Here is a 17,352-nt window from a genome sequence, read left to right on the forward strand (position 1 = left end):
AGAACAGGCCTTCCTGGGGGCGGGGGGGGGATGTTCTGCAAGAAATGGTACAACAATTAATAAGCTGTACTTAAAACATATGAAAATCTCCAAATACAATCTCAAAAGTAACATATTTATATAAACTCTCATTACTATCATTCACACAGAAATTCCATTGTCAATAACAGTGTTGTCTCCATATCTTGTAGGAAAGCCTGTTCTCGCTGAATTGTGTTGGGCACTCTCTTCTTTTTTTAAAGAAGTGCATTACTCTTTCTTCAATATCCTGAGATTGGTTCTCTCTTTTTTGTCTTTCGGGATTTTTAAAACCCTGAAGTAGGGAAATTCTGGGGAGAATGACCTCCCTAACACCCCTGTGTATAATTAGAAGATAGTTTGTCTCATCAGAACTACATAATTCAGGCAGCTGGTGGTAATCCAAGTAGCCACAACCAGGTAAACTAATTAAATGCTTCACAGACATGCTCCTCATACCTTTTCCCTGTGTCAAAGGCTGGGGGGGGGGAGTCTATGAAGTAACCTTAAGACATCTGTTACTTTCACACATCACACAAAACCATGGTAGTTTGTGCCAGCCTTCACAAGCCAATGCCCTTGAGATGTTTTGAACTATACTCCTATCAGCTCCTGCCAGAATGGCCTCTCAAAAGTCTCCAGCCTATCTCTGGGCAATGAAACTGGAGGAACAATTTCACCATATTTCTCTGTGTCAGGGGAAAGAAATTGTACAAGAGTTTCTTGGGGATGATGAGGCATACCACTGTGGGAAATATTTGGCAAAAACTCTGTAGAATGGCCTTTTTCTGGGGAACTAAGGAAAGGGGAAAATATCGGGGGGGGGGGGTCCCTTTCAGAAAAAATCTATTCTGAGAATATTTGGCTCAGCTCTATAATTTGTTATATACAGAGAAGCATCCAGTTGTTCAGTTCCCCTTCCTTGTTGAAGTAGTACAACCGAGGCATAGGTTTATCACCTCAGTGAAAACGTAGCTCAGAGATGTGCAGGAAAGGGACCCACAAACTTACTCAGTAGCCCACTGTGATTTTGAGCTTGGAAGAGGATGGTCATAGGTGTTGATGGCTGACTAATCCAGATTTAATGATCTTCAGAACTGCATAGCTGGATGAGAAGTTCTTTCTGCTCCAGCATTTTCTCTCCAGTGGTGTTGCAAACCATCTCCTATTGCTTATCCCTGCACCTGGTTATGAGAGATGTTCTCTGTCTTACTCTCAACATTTTTGTCTTCATGTGGAAGGAAAACACAACAAATCGCAAAGGATCTCAAACCCATTATAAGGCATGCTATATGTTTCTCCTCATTACATCTCAGACCAGTAGAAATGGATCCCATGTGACGTCTCCATACCAAACAGTTACTAAAACGAAATCTTCCAAATCCTCACTGACAAATAAAAAATCCAAGCCATCTGTAACCCCATATTTATGTGCCGTATAACCCACCAATGCCTTCTCTTGAGGCCACGGGGAATTCTAGCAATACAAATAAATAACAGTAATGATGGATGATAAAGCCATCATTTAAATGCCTTGCATTTGTGATGGCTTCTGAATGCTCGGCCACATATCCTTTGTGTATCAGAATAGACAGATAATAAAATCATCATTTAAATGCCACATACTTTTAATGACTTCTGAGTGTTTGGAAATATATCCTATGTGTATTGACCCTGCAGATGATAAATGGTAAAATTATTGTTTAAATACCATTTGGGCTTAATGACTTTTTCTAGGCTTATGATACTGTCTCGGTTATATTAAGAAGGGTGGTTTTTCTTCTTCTTGTCAAGTCTTCCTCCATAGAGGGTGATCTAATCTTTCGTAATGCAATTTAAGCGAGAGTCCGTGTTCTGTTTTTGCGGCTGCTCGTTACGAATATGGTTGGAGGAAACGGAGTCCCCCAGATCCCTCTGGTGAAGCAGCTGCACTTCTGCCATATCAGGCAGAAAACAAAAGTAATTTTCTGTTGCTTTTGATCATCTCCCCCCGCCCCCACTTCTTTTTATTATTATTTTTTACCATGCATTCCTGTCACTGCAAAAAGACATAAAATACCGACACAAAATTTTAAATTAACAGAATATGCCTGGGAGGAAGATCAGTAGCTCTGGTGTGTCTGATTAATGTCAAGCTTTTAAGTTTCTGCTTTCGAACAATGGGGCCGCAATTCTGCAACTGCCTCTGAGGATAAGGAATCACCAGCTTCAGTACATTGTCACTTTTACAGCAATGTTCTTTGTTTGCTGTTTCTGTTGCTGGGCTGTAGAAATAAATACATCAACATGGGAACGTATATGGCTTTGCTTTGGCATTTGCGTTTAATTAGGTTTCAAGTAGCTGTCCCGCTACAGTGGAAAGAAATTTGGCAATCACAACAATACTTTCCCTTCAGGTCTCGAGTCAGCTTCAGCGTACGACTCCCTGTAATTCGGGAAGTCGCTGTGGTTGGCTCTCTTGTTTAGCAGACATCTCCACCCCTGAGTGTTAACAGAGAAGGATGGGCACCCAGAGACAAGACACTTTGAAATAAGAGCAGTTCCAAGTGGCAGCTTCCCTGGCAATGGGAAAGAGGAAGTGGAGCAGGAAGTGCCTCAAAGGAGCTGCCATTTTGAACTGTGAACAGTTGCTATGTTGCCCCAGGTGGTCCTGCTAGCCTGTTCAGCACAATCTGTAGAGGAGATCTTAGATTGCAAAACGGGTTTCTTTTAATAGATATGAACGTGATACGTTGTGCTTTATTTCTTCCATTTTTCTTCTCCCACTTTCTCTCAGCGGCTTCATTGGTCACACCTTGTCCCTTGCCTCTTACAACGTGGGCAGTGGTTTTGGTTTATTCTCTTCGTCTTTCTTCCTCCTGCCGAGTTTGGTAATTAGAACGTTGACTTAATAGTCATTGTCAGGCAACCTGATACCTGAGGCAGAAAATCCAAATACCACCCATCCCCTATGGGAATGAAAACAATATGCAAAATAAATGACAATTTTACTATCTTCCACAGTGCTCAAAAATCTATTGCCCGAGGGATACCATCTCATCTTGCTTAATGGTGTTACCAGCCCTGATTACTGCAACTTAGAAGAAGTGCAGTTAACTCTGCTCCAGTGCCTGATGTCAACACAGAGCTCTGATTGGCCTACTGCACCAGCCCTTTCCAGGTGTTCTGCCTGAGCACGGGAGGGAAGAAAAATGTGTAGGAGGTTGGCGACACATGTCCCACCCCAATGCCCCTGTACACATTGCCACCCCCAACCTTCACATGTTTACGTGAAGTCTTCTAAGCACATCAGCAGGGTTCCTGATCATAAAGAGGCTTCTCAGTACATTTAGTCAAACACGCACAGGTGTCTTCTTTAGACCTTCCAGCACAACCTGGGCAGCATACCTGCCCAGTTTGCACAGGATTCTTGGGGCAGGATTCTTGTACGCATAACCCCTCCTCTCCAGACACACTTTTTGGCACACACTTTGGTCATCCCACCACGTTCTGGTGGGATGACCAAAGACAGCTCTGTGTCACAGTTCAATGGGAATGGTATCCCAAGCGGTACAGGGATCAGAGGAGAGAACAAGCTGTCAGCCCCCTGGCTTGGCAGTCTGTGTAGTCTAAAGCAGGCAAAAAAAGAAGAAGAAGTAGTAGTCTTGTTCTGTAACTAATGAGTGGCACTTCAAGCTAGGCGCAAAAGGTTACATTGCAGAGGCAGGGTGAGGAGCAATCATGTCCTCTTGTCTGGCACATTATCACACTAGGAAACAATTTGCTTCAGCTGAGGGACAGACCATGTCCTAAAGGTGGCATTGTATTAGCTCCCTGGGTCACCTGACTGGGTGCCAAGTCAACTGACAGAGCTTGTAAGGCTGCCCAGGTGGTACCTCAGCATACCACCGTGCAGCCTGAGGCTCCTTCAGCTGCCTCAGTGGTGCAGGAACTTGGTGTGGCGATCACACAGGGTCCCCGGACGTTTCACCGTCTACTGATCCCTGTGCCACCACTTTATTTCTCGCTGCCACCACCCAGGCCCTACCTGGTACAATACTGAGTCCAGTCAGGGTTAAATTGGAACATAAACTTCTGTTTATTTATTGCAGTTTAACAAGCGTGTGGTTTCATAAACGGTCTCGGTCAATTACAGTCATGGGGTGCCTATCCAGTCCTATAACTTCTGCTACCTGCTCCCACTCACTAAACCACCTCTCAGATATATACTTGTCTTCCAAGCCCCTAACTGTTCCTGACTCAGCTTATTTCACTACACTCACCCAACGTACCCACAGACTCTATCCCAATTCACTCCCACTCCAACCAACCACCCAACGAACTCCCCCCTTTCACCCCTCCCAGAGCTGGTTTTATAGTCCCTCTGACTCCACCCCCTGGGTCCTGATTGGGTAACCTGTTTAACTATTTCCCCTCCAGCACTTTCATATGTTAACATCACACTTGGCCTCTGGGAATTCCAGTTTGCCACCTTGCCCTCACCCACCACCATCTTGCTCTGTTCAACATGGGCTCTGTTCATGTTTCTGTGTCTCTGTGTCCTTTTTTGAAATGCAAGCACAATTGGATCTCGTCTCATGAAATGCTGAAATGATTACCTCCCTTCTGGACTCTTATTTCTCACAGGGCAGATGTTACAACATTGGTCTCCTTAATTAACAACATCTTCTGTTTCTTCATCTTTTCTTCTTAGGTGTGAACAGAAAGATTGTATATTCCCTAGCAGATTCTTCAGGTGGCTTCTTCTCTGTGGACAAATCCTCGGGAATCATCATCTTGGAGCATCCATTGGACAGAGAACTCCAGCCATCGTATAATGTCACTGTCAAAGCCACAGACCAGAGCATTGTGCAGACCCTGTCCTCGTTCGCCACGGTGACCATTACGGTTCTGGACATTAACGACAACCCTCCTGTCTTTGAGAGGAGAGACTACCTTGTTTCGGTGCCTGAGGACACCTCGCCCAGTGCTGAAGTTCTCTCCGTTTTTGCCACAAGCAAAGACATTGGTACAAATGCAGAGATCACCTACATCATCAGGTCTGGGAATGAAAAGGGGAAATTCAGGATCAATTCAAAGACAGGTATGTAAGGGAGGGAAAGTGTCATTAAAAAGTATTTAAATTTTACAGTTTAAATTTCTACCCTGAAGGTTCAGGAAAGGAAAAGAAGACATAACAGGAGCAGCAGAAGACTGGTTGTGTTGTGTTGTGTGTGTTGTTGTTGTTGTTGTTGTTTAGTTGTTTAGTCGTGTCCGACTCTTCGTGACCCCATGGACCAGAGCACGCCAGGCACTCCTGTCTTCCACTGCCTCCCGCAGTTTGGTCAAACTCATGCTGGTAGCTTCGAGAACCCTGTCCAACCATCTCGGCCTCTGTTGTGCCCTTCTCCTTGTGCCCTCCATCTTTCCCAACATCAGGGTCTTTTCCAGGGAGTCTTCTCTTCTCATGAGGTGGCCAAAGTATTAGAGCCTCAGCTTCAGGATCTGTCCTTCCAGTGAGCACTCAGGGCTGATTTCCTTCAGAATAGATAGGTTTGATCTTCTTGCAGTCCATGGGACTCTCAAGAGTCTCCTCCAGCACCATAATTCAAAAACATCCATTCTTTGGCGATCAGCCTTCTTTATGGTCCAGCTCTCACTTCCATACATCACTACTGGGAAAACCATAGCTTTAACTATACGGGCCTTTGTTGGCAAGGTGATGTCTCTGCTTTTTAAGATGCTGTCTAGGTTTGTCATTGCTTTTCTCCCAAGAAGCAGGCGTCTTTTAATTTTGTGACTGCTGTCACCATCTGCAGTGATCATGGAGCCCAAGTGTGTATTACTTTGATCATATTCACATGCTTTTGTAAAGTACTCTTTGCAACAATCCTATAAAGTACCCTACTAATATTACTGTTATCATATGACATATGGGTGGAACTGGCATTGACCAATGATGGTTCATGGTGTATCAACATTCAAAATGCAAACTTTTTGGCATGTAGCACATGCTAGAGATCAAGGATAAGTTTGTTCTGCATTTGTAAGTGAACCAACCTTAATTTGCATCTCCTGAACTAATCTGCCAGTTGGAACATCAATTATCCTCTGGATTTCATACTTCTCTGGATCGTCTGATAACAGTTCTTGGCTCAAAAAACATAACAAAGTATGTTTTTAAAAGCATAACAGGCTGGAATGTGTTCAGAAATAGGTACATGGAGATAAAATGTGCATCTAAATGCTTTTCTGTGGTAATACTATCACGGAGAGCCATTGTGAGGTAGTGGTTAAAGTGTTGCACTCGGATCTAGGAGACCAGGTTTTAACTCTCCCAATACATTATGCAATCTCATCAATTGCCCATAGGCTTCAGTATAATTGTCCAAAGTCAAGGTGTTTAAATCATGCACTGAAACAACATAAATACTTGGAATTATAAAAAGTAGGTATACTGACATACAGAACCAGTCTTACAGAAGGCCAGATAATGCTTACCCCTTTAGTTTCTAGTTTCAGTATATATATCCTAGTGAGGAGGATAATTATTTTCGAAAAATCCTTAAGAAGCTATAGGGTAGCATAACGACATGTGCCTACCACCATCAGTCAGAAGTTAACACAATGATGTAGTTAATTGTGAACACAATGGAAAATCTTCCCACACCTATAAAACACCTGGGTGAAGATGAAGCCATTTCTGAGAAACTTTCGACTAGACAGAGGAAAAGAAATTAATAACACCGTAATTCAAATAGCCACAATGGCCAATGATTAAAATAACTGACAATTCAATGCTATACATTTAGCATACAAATGCAGTATAAACTATAATATAGGACACAAGTTTCATTCTTTGTTCAATCCACCTGGCATAGAGGCCTTCAAGGTGAAAATCTCAATTTCCTTTTCCTTTTTTTTTTTTTTAGAATCCGGGGACATCAGTGAGCTGTCAGTGACTTAATCATACCTCTGTCAGGTCAAACAGCAAAGAGTAAAATGGACTTGCCAGTTAATCCTTACTGAAATCAGCAGATAGCAGTGCTTAGGAAAAACTGAAAATGCATTGTGAAATCCTTTCAGGTTTTGTCTTTTCATCCTTCAGCCAACTTTGCTGGCCTACATTTCCCCTCACTTTGGCATGGTGTAATTGACCAGGTTCATACCTTCAGGCTCATGGCAGCTGAATCTGTCGATTTTGGCTTCTCTCATTAAGTTTGGCTCACCTCGTTTCAACATCTGTTTGAAATCGTTTTTAAAGTTCACATGAAAATTTGTCACATCTCCACAAACACAGACATTTTTCTTTGTAGTTTTGTGTAATACACACCTTTTACCTAACACACACATGTTTGTGTAATATATACTTGATCTATTATTTCACTTTTAACAATAAAAACATAAATAAATTAAGGCCAGTGCAGATACAGACTGAGATAACCAGCTCCACTTGAAAGGCTTGTTGCAAAAGGAAGGTCTACAGTAGGAAGAATAACAGTAGTTTCCCCCAATAGTGCATCTTCGTATGTTATTTTCACTAACGTGCATTTTTGTGCACAATTCTCCTAATGTACACAAATTCATACACAACTTTTGGCTGGAGAACTGTATCACAAAATACAAAGAAGTGTGGATTCTGAAGGAAAGCTGCATTTTATTTATTTTTTTGCGTTTTGGTGCAGGAAATGTGGATTTGGGTCACATTAAAATGTGAAGCAAACCAATTTTTCCTCCCCGTCTTCTTCTGGGTCCTACAGAACCGTGTACTCAATTTGTCAATATTCAGCCACCCTATTGTAGTTACCAAAGCAAGAGAAAGGGAGAAATAGCCCTTGACCCACATACAGGGGGGATTCCAGAAAACCTAGTTTGGTGCAGTAAATTATTTATTATTGATTTTATTTAAAACACTTCTGTCCTGACCTTCAGAACTGTCAGGGTGGCTTGTAATAATTCATAAAGCACCTGTTTGCAGCTGTAAAAGGCAGCGCTGAACATTATCAGAGCAGAAGTTTAAAAACGCATTAAGAGATTAAAAACCCAGGTTAATGAAAAGGTTATATGACAGGCACCAAGGGACGTGGGTGGCGCTGTGGGTTAAACCACCGAGCCTAGGACTTGCCGATCAGAAGGTCGGCGGTTCGAATCCCTGCGACGGGGTGAGCTCCCATTGCTCGGTCCCTGCTCCTGCCAACCTAGCAGTTCGAAAGCACGTCAAAGTGCAAGTAGATAAATAGGTACCACTCTGGTGGGAAGGTAAACAACGTTTCCGTGCGCTGCTCTGGTTCGCCAGAAGCAGCTTAGTCATGCCAGCCACATGACCCGGAAGCTGTACGCTGGCTCCCTTGGCCAATAAAGCGAGATGAGCGCCGCAACCCCATAGTCGGTCACGACTGGACCTAATGGTCAGGGGTCCCTTTACCTTTATATGACAGGCACCAGGTGAGCTTGCCTGGGAAGAGAGTTCCACAAGCATGGTGCCACAACCCAAAAAGGTTTCCCTCGCTTCTGATAGTGTGGGCACCAATAGGAGGGTCTCCATGGATGATCATATGAGAGGAGGTGTCCCCCTCATGCCAGGTTGCAAGCTGTTTGAAAGATAAGCACCAGCACTTTGAAAAATTTGAAAAATGTCTTCACTTGTCTCCAGAAAGTACAAACAGCAGGCCATAACCACATATTGTAGCTGTGAATCCCATTGGTTTGGGCAAGTGCCCTTTCTTGATCAGATCAAGATATACCAAGGAGTGACAACCTTTTGCTTCTCCAGGCAAATTATTTCCACATGTCTATAGGGTCTGTCTTTTCCTTTTGAGAACCATTGGCCTAAAATAATGAGTTGATCTTTCTCTATATTCCTCCGTCTGGCAGTTCCTCTCTTCCCTTGGTCATGAAAACTCATTTCTTACCCTGAAGTGTGTGGTTTTATTTTTTAAAAAAATGCTACTCAAGTGCACCTTAAGGTTTATTATTTAGGAGAGCTTAATGGCATTAGCATATCAACACCCCTGGAATGGGTACGGAAAATAATGGTTAAAGCTGTATTTTACAATGAAGGCAGGAAGATAATAAAATAGCCGGGGTGACGTTTAATCACCAGAGAAGGAGGGGGAAAGGCATTTATTATGCATTAATGTGTGACAGCTCCCTTATCAGCAGCTCGGTGGCAGAAACTGAAGATTCCAGGCTGTCTTATAATTATGTAAAATGCCCGATTGAGGCTTTTAAAAGGAAATCTCCTTATCCATGGACCAATGACAAATGGATGCTTTGTGCTGGTGCATGTCTGTCCTCACAGAGGGCTTGTTTCTGAGGTTGGATGGAGTGCCAACTTGCATAAAATGTTGTGGGGGGGCCAGGTAAGCCCTGTCCCACATAATCGATCACATGATGTGGTGCGCACACACAATTTGAATGGGAATGTCCATCAACATTGTGGGAGCCCGGCCTCCTCAAATATTTTATTGTGGGGGCCAAAGCCCCCATGGCCGCTAGGAGTTGGCTCCTATGACATCCACCTGAATACGTCAGGGCTTTTGTCAGCAGTTGTCCATTGCCTGTCTGCACAGTTGAGTCATAAACTCAGATTGGCTAGTCAATTGCTCATTTTGTGCTGTGAATCTGAGGATGTCTCAAAGAGGGGTGAGGTCAGAAGTCTTTCTGTGACAGTTCTTTTGGTTCCAGTTCTTCTTATATTACTGTACTTTAAGATAGGGAATTCCACCATTTCTGCATAAACCTCGTGCCCAACTCATCCTTACATGAGGATTTAGAAGCTATTTGCAGGCTGCCTACCCTGGTTGGCTTCTGTGAGAATAGGATGCTTGGATAGATGGGTCTTTGGCCTGATCCAACAGGATTATTCTTATGTCCTTAACCATAGTTAATAGTATCTCTGATTTCTGCAAAAGAAAAATTTAATACATATTTTTTTTATTAGTTTTTTAACATATCATTTTCAACAGTAATTAAACATACTTTTAGATCTTATTCAATTTTTTTGACTTCCAACAATCCTGTCTGAAAATTTTCTAATCTAATCACTTAGTATGCATTTCTTATCTTCCCTATTACATTTCAAACTCATAACCAATATCTCTATCTTTTTCTACTTTGTAACACTTCGTATATTTCTCCTTACAAAACTTCTTGTAGTCCTACTAGTGTAATTTGTTGATTGCAGTTGATCTTCAAATAATTCATATACTTCTTCCACTCTTCTGTAAATCTCTGGTCCCGCAGGTTTCGAATCCTTCCTATCATTTGTCCAATTCTGCATAGTCCATTAATTTCATTTGCCATTCTTCTTTCGTCGGAATTTCTTCTTGTTTCCATTTCTGGGCTAACAATACTCTTGCCGCAGTTGTTGCCTATAAAAACAATTTAACATCTTGCCTAGATTTCTGCAATTTTTACAGGCTTCTTACAAAACAAGGAAAGGTATATCAGAACTGGTCCTCGTGTAGCCTGGCCTCTTCTGCAGTCACTGGAGTATTCAACATCAGTATTCAAAATCTGCTTGTGTGTCCTTAGTGTTGTGCTTTACTGAAATTCTCTCTTCCGTCTCCAAGGGTCCATATCTGTAATTGAACCTCTGGACTATGAAACGTGCAAGGACTTCTTCCTAGTCATCGAAGCCAAAGATGGGGGCAGCCCGGCGCTAAGCGCCGTGGCAACAGTGAATATAAATGTGACAGACGTTAACGATAACGCTCCGAGATTTAGCCAAGAAGTCTACAGTTCCGTCATCAGCGAGGATGCCTCAGTAGGCGATTCATTGATAACGGTGAGTTGCGAAACGTTTACCATATTGATACGCCAGCTTGGAGCCAGTATAACCAAATCCTTGCCTAGGTTTCCATGAAGTGTTTGTTTGTGTATTTTATTGGTGGGTAATTTCAATAACTTCAGAAGTGCATCAGAACCGTTGGCAGGGATTCTGTTTCTTGTACAGCACTGTCAGGAGTCACTAAGACAAGATCTTGAGGGGTCCCTAATATATATCCTGGAGCCCCTTTTGGGCAAGTCTGCAAGGAGATGGCTGAAACTGTTGCATTACCACCACCCGCGAGACATAACTCCTCCCACTCAGTGCATTACTTTTACCATTCGGGTTATAAATACTCCAGAGTCGTGCCTGTCACGGTCTGGGTAAAGACCTGGTTTGCCTATGTCATTCTCTCCATAAGTGGAGACAGGGCTCCATATTTACTGCAAAAATGGAGTAAACCAAAATGTATTTACTGGTCTTCTGCTGATATATTTTAAATTGAGTTTCCAAACACTTTCCAGCCTCTAGTCATATCTGGTCACCACCCTCTAGCCCACTGATGCAAAATACAAACCTCACTTTCAGTGCTTTCTAAAGGACCAGCCTTTAGTTTTTCATAATTCATTCCAGACATTTGCATCCTGCCTTCTGTTGGAACATCAGAGTTGTGAGCACTAACATTAAGAAAAATGAATTCTGCAGCTAAAATCAATGATCGCAAAAGATAGATACAGATGCGCGCACACACACTATATATATATATATATATGAATGAAACAGTACAGGTTTCTGATTTAGGCTACAATCTTATGCGGTTTGCCTGGGAGTAAGCCTCATTTAATTCAGTGGGGCTTACTTTTGAATGGGTGTGAAAATGCACTATTAAAATAGAAGGAATCAGATCTTTACAAAAGAATAAGGGTATAAGTGTTGGCAACTCATAGGGGAAGGAGCACCTTTCATACAAATTTTCCAGTCTCTCTGCACATCTCATTCCTAGGCCTGTCTGGGCCTCCCGCAAGATCTGACACATCATTTCCCTCTGTGCTTCAGTCTAAGTCTGCAGAGCTTTGTGACCTGACTGCTCCGGTTCCATGCCCTGGAACTGTCAAGCACCTAACAAAAATGTTCTTGTTGAGCATTAATAGCAAGGAGCAGCAGCGTTATATTCCCTAAGATTTGCACAGAACATGCATAGATTTAATCCCTTTTGTAGTAGCGCTGAAGTCTTGTGCTGAGGAAATACAAGCTATTTTATGCATTGGAATGGTGTTATTTAATAAAGTGTGTAAGCATGTGTATCTAGTGAATCATTGTGCCATGGAATTTGTTTATGCATGAATCCGTATTTCTCACTTTCGTTTCTTCCTCCCTACCCCCATTCTCCAAAAAGCTGATAGCTGAAGACCTTGACAGTCCTCCCAATGGGCAGATCCATTTTTCCATAATCAATGGAGATCGGAACAATGAGTTTTCAATTGATCCTAGCTTGGGACTTATAAAGGTTAAGAAGAGATTGGACCGAGAAAGGGTAAGGCCACCTCAGATTCATTGCTTTTCCACTTCTTTGGAAACACAATATTTTCACATGCTAGCTTTGCTTACGACTACGGGCATCAGTGTTTAAATGTCCCTCTTGCAACAGTATAATTATCACAAGAAAATACTCCAGAATTTATATATCTTGTTTTCGATCAGCCCCAAAGTACCAATGCCTTTTTAAAGTGTTTAGCAAGCTTTGACATCGCTTGTTTCCAATGGTGTTTGAAAACTCCGTTGAAAAAGATTTTCAGAAGAAGAAACTACAGTGGTTAATATAAGAGATCCTGGGGAAAGGCCACTTCACACGCAGGAAGTCCTTGATTCAACCCATGGTATCTCCAGGGAGGGCTGGGAATCTGCCACATCTGAAACCCTGGGGAGCTACTTCCCGCCAGTGTTGACAGTACTGAGCCTAGATGGACCAATGGCCTGTATTGATACAAGGCAACTTTCTTTGTAACTCTAAGGCGGAGATGACCAACATATTGCCCTCAAGACGTCCATCAGCCTTAGCTAGCTTGGTCGGAGGTCAGGAATGGAGATTAGCTGTGGACCAGTGTTTCACAGGCATGGGTCTCCAGCAGTTTTTGGACTACAGCTCCCATTATCCCTAGCTAGCCGGACCATTGGTCAGGGGTGGTGGGAACTGTAGTTCAAAAACAGTTCAAAGAGACCCAAGTTTGGGAAACACTGCTGGAGACCAACAACTTCTGGAGGGCACTACATTGTCTACCCCTGCTCTAAGAGCTACAGTTTCCAAGATCGAAAGAAGAGTGTGTGGCATTCCCAAACTACAAATCCCAGGGGTCCTCAGCTTCTGTTAGCTTTTCCTGTGGGAAGATGAGCCTACAGGGTTAGCTGACAGCAGAAGGGAGGGACAAACACAATAAAAGGGGCACAAAGACCCTGGGGATAATAGAAGCCAGTGTTGCCAGTAGGATTTACAGGTCCCAGGACAGATGGGAATAAATGAGTTTGGCCTCTGGTCTCCGAAGCGTATGAAAGAAGCAACACTCTGTCCTGTCCTGGTGCACAGAGCAAGTCGGGTCAGGAGTTGCAGAACCAAGGAGAGCTCTGAGGGAAGGTCATATGCTGGAGATGTGCAGGTTGCCAGCACACACACACCCCTCTCCATTTCATGACTGTCTTCACCAGTAAGAAGAATGCCCAAATGGGGTAGTGTCTAAAGGACAGTTATACACATCCATGTATAATCTATATACATGCCGTGCCGCCGTGCCAAAACTCAGCCCAATTCAATGTGCTCATGTTAAACACCAGTGTGAACCTGGTTTGGAATTAGACTGGGATTCCGGTTTCGGCATGGCAGCATGACTTGGATCCCAAGTATCTGAAAGACCACCTCCATCCCTTCAGTCACTCTTGGGAGCAGCACCCTCTTGGTAGCTCTGCCACCCTCAGAAGTGGGGGAATCGTGGCCTGGGAGAGGGATTTCTCTGTGGCAGCCCCTAAAATGTGGAACCCCCTCCCCACAAAGTTGCATCTAGCACCTTCATTATATAGCTTCCTTCCTATGCTAAAGGCATACCACTTTCCCCCAGCTTTCGATAGTTAGGAGTGGGACCCACCTCTTTTGTCCTGTTTAATCTGTGTTGGTCTGCTTTTGTTTGGAATTGTGTTACTGGTTTTTTTATAATTGTGTATGAACTGTTTTGCTTGTTTTTCATTGCCTGATTATACTGTTAGAATGGGGATCGGCGGGTAAAATATATTACAAATACATACATATATCACCAGCAATGGAACAGTACATTCCACCATCTTAGTCTTCTGCATGTGTCTAGACTAGGGGTCTTTGGAATGCACAAACACTTTTTCCTCAAAGAAACCACGGATTCTCTGTTGCAGTGTGCCATGCAGTTGTTTGATTTTTTTTAAGTGACGCTGCTTTATTAATTGTGGAAAACAGAAGTAAATTCTGCTTGGTTTTTCCCAGCAAACAAGGTAATGTCAGAGGTACTAAATTCCACAAGCAAACAGGTGTTTTTTTTTAATAATAAATAAATAAAATAAAAACCTCCTCTTGGAAAATAATTCTGTTTGCCTCAAGGCTGCTTAATGCAAAAGAAAACATCCGGCCCGTATTAACATGTCAGCTGGATAAAGCTGTCAATATTTGGAATCACCATTGCAGATAGTTTGCCAGCGGAATGCAGGAGAAGCAGAGGGTGTGTGGATTTATTGCCATCTGTAGACCGTAGGAAAAATAATCTTGAGAAAGAAGTAGCCATGCTGGAGTTTTGCTGGATCAGGTGGGGGTTCAGCAAACACTGAATCCCACGGACAGGTCCCATTGCTCTGAATGGAATCGGCAAAAGTTGCAATTCCTAATCATGCCTAAATTCCAAATTGCATATTACAGGGAGATGCCCAAGTGCTGCCAACTCACATCATATTTCCCAGGTTACATACAATAACAGGGGAAAGAGACATCAGCAAGCAAGCAATTCTACTACCACCCCACCGCTCTGCTTCTCTGATGGCCATACTAACCCGGTGTGGGGAGAGAACCTTCTCCAGGCTAAAGGACATGTTCCATTCTGGGCAACCTTCCGAGGAAACCCTCCAGGAGGTGGGCGGGGCCAGAGGCAAAACTGGGCGGGGCAACTAACACATTTACACAGCCCTCTCTGTCCTCCATACAGGCAAGCTGGAGGCATTAACAGAGGTCAAGGATACATTCCAGCCGGATGAAACCTCTTAGGGTATTAAGCGGTCCCAGTGAGAGGTGTGGCCTAGCCCAAGGGACAGATAGAGAAGCCTGGAGGGTCACAACTGGCCCTCCCCTCACTGAATAGCATTGGGGTGGTTCTCCTTAGTGCATAGTTCATTAATTATTATTATTATTATTATTATTATTATTATTATTATTATTTATACCCCGCCCTCCCCAGCCAGAGTTGGGCTCGGGGCGGCTAACACCAATAAAATCACCGTAAAAACATAATAGGGGGAAAAGAGAAAGGGGGGGGGGTACCAATTTAAAATACAGGTTAAAATGCAATTTAAAATGCAGCCTCATTTTAAAATAGCCGATAAATCAAGACCATAAGGGGAGGGAAACAGAAGGGTCAGACTGAGTCCAAACCAAAGGCCAGGCTAATGAAGCTAATGGGGTTTAGCTTTCAAATAAATACAGATAGGATAGTACTGCGCCTTTGACTATCTCTCGATTGCAACCTCTCAGAGTTTGAATGCTCCTTCTTCTTAAAACAAAACAAAAAATAGGCCACTGCATGTGAAAGCTAGCACTCCAAGCAGAAGAGGAGGATCTGTTAGATTTGCATATACAGGGAAATGTACGTTTGTTGGTTATATATGAGGGCATCTAAAAAATGTGACTTTCCCTGGCATTCTGCAGTCCCAGAGAGGGCCTTGCACTTTTCCTGCATATATGACTGGTAAGAACCCAAGAATGCAAGTTCCAGTTTCACAAGTGCCTTTGAGTGGCGTGATGCCAGGAACTAGTGCTTGACTGCCACTGCTCACAGGATTGGGCTCAAGGCTCCAGCTTTTAACCAAAGGGGCACTCAGGCTGGTAGCTATGCTGGATGTGGTTTTAGTAACGCCTTTTGAAATCCATTCCTGTGCCTAAGTTTATTTCTGACGCTTATGAAGCTTAAAATTGCTTCCTGTGCACAACTTATAGTTAAATTTATAATGGCTGGTACAGTACTAGATTTCTTATGCAAGGAGCTGTATTGTTTATTTTTTTTAAGTGTCCCATTATCTGCAGCTTGTATCATCTGGCGCAGTAATTTTGATGCCACAGAGCCATTATGCTTATGGATTGCCTTATTTTAGAAAGCAGAGTCTGATATGCACTGCAGCAGTAAGCATGGAAACACAGATATATAAAGGCCAGAGAATGCAATGAGGCCTTGTGTTAGAATACATGGCGTGCAATAAAAGTTTCTAAGGAACTCATGAATCAGCATAAGGTGGTAGCGTGGACTGTACCACTTCAGTTTTCTGGTGGGGTGTGTGATTCTTAATACTCACCCCCACAGGGCAGACAGGTGGGCAATCCTCATATGAAGAGTTCATTTTTTTATTATATATGTATGTATTACATTGGCTATTTGAGGACTGTGCATTATCCAATCAACAGCTGTTTTGGCACTGGGTTTTTTAAATAAATAAATAAATAAATAAAAATCTGCATGATCTTCCTGTGAGTATGGCCTAAAACAGGAATGAGCATGTTGTTGACGCAGCGCCACGCAGCCAATCCATTTTGGGTATATTAAAATTTCCATGCCAATTCAGAGTGAGGACTGTGTTTCTCCTTAAGACAACAATATTTTTTTTACAATCGCCCCCAAATTACTGAAAGAGCGAATGTTTTTCTCAACTGACAAAAGCTTTAGAGAGACGCTGTCCCTTTTCTGAATAAGCCAACTCCACACTGTTATTTGCTTCCCTGCAGGTGCTTTTGTTGTTGTTGTTTTATACAGAGGACCAATCAGACAGATGAATTTGCCACCTGGCTCATTAAATGGCACAGTCTCTATTCTGTCACCACAAAATTCCACCCATCCATTGCTACCTCATTCAGTTCCACACGCAAACCTATGCAGATAGTAGCAAATCCAAGGTGGAATTTTGAAGGCTTTTCAAGCTGATTTAAAGATGTAATGTATTATTATTATTATTTTGCAGGTTTCTGGATACTCGTTAGTCATACAGGCAAGAGACAGTGGGACTCCTCCTCTGTCGGCGTCTGTGACGGTCAACGTTGACATTTCTGACGTGAACGATAACAGCCCTGTATTTACACCTGCCAACTATACAGCTGTGATTCAAGTAAGTTTGGTCCTGAACATCAGAAAGAAAATCTCCAGTCCTAATCTGATGCTTTAGGTACGATTTAAGTGGCTTATCAGCACTGAATTATCTCTTCTGCCCCTACCCCCCGGAAAGGATAAGAACATTATTCCTTAGCTCTTAGCAACAGGTATTATGTTTGCAGTGATAAGGAACCATCTTATGACTGATTTGCATAAGTAGCAGTTTAA

At 42.8% G+C, this 17,352-nt stretch overlaps 1 protein-coding gene across 11 annotated transcripts in view; it reads left to right on the forward strand.

Moving 5' to 3' along the window:
- The window catches only part of FAT3 (FAT atypical cadherin 3), a 719,557-nt gene that overhangs the window by 391,197 nt on the left and 311,008 nt on the right, over nucleotides 1–17,352 (forward strand). For all 11 annotated transcript variants that reach the window (XR_013985096.1, XM_081001695.1, XM_081001693.1 and 8 more), the window contains 4 exons: nucleotides 4,712–5,101; nucleotides 10,572–10,786; nucleotides 12,165–12,302; nucleotides 16,997–17,140. Coding sequence is in view for 10 of the 11 variants with exons in the window: in XM_081001695.1 (XP_080857821.1) it covers nucleotides 4,712–5,101; nucleotides 10,572–10,786; nucleotides 12,165–12,302; nucleotides 16,997–17,140 (887 nt within the window). In the remaining variant the exon portion in view is untranslated. The remainder of the gene's footprint in view (nucleotides 1–4,711; nucleotides 5,102–10,571; nucleotides 10,787–12,164; nucleotides 12,303–16,996; nucleotides 17,141–17,352) is intronic.

Source organism: Podarcis pityusensis (genome assembly GCF_964106645.2).
Source record: "Podarcis pityusensis genome assembly, chromosome: 4".
Lineage (NCBI taxonomy): Eukaryota > Metazoa > Chordata > Lepidosauria > Squamata > Lacertidae > Podarcis > Podarcis pityusensis.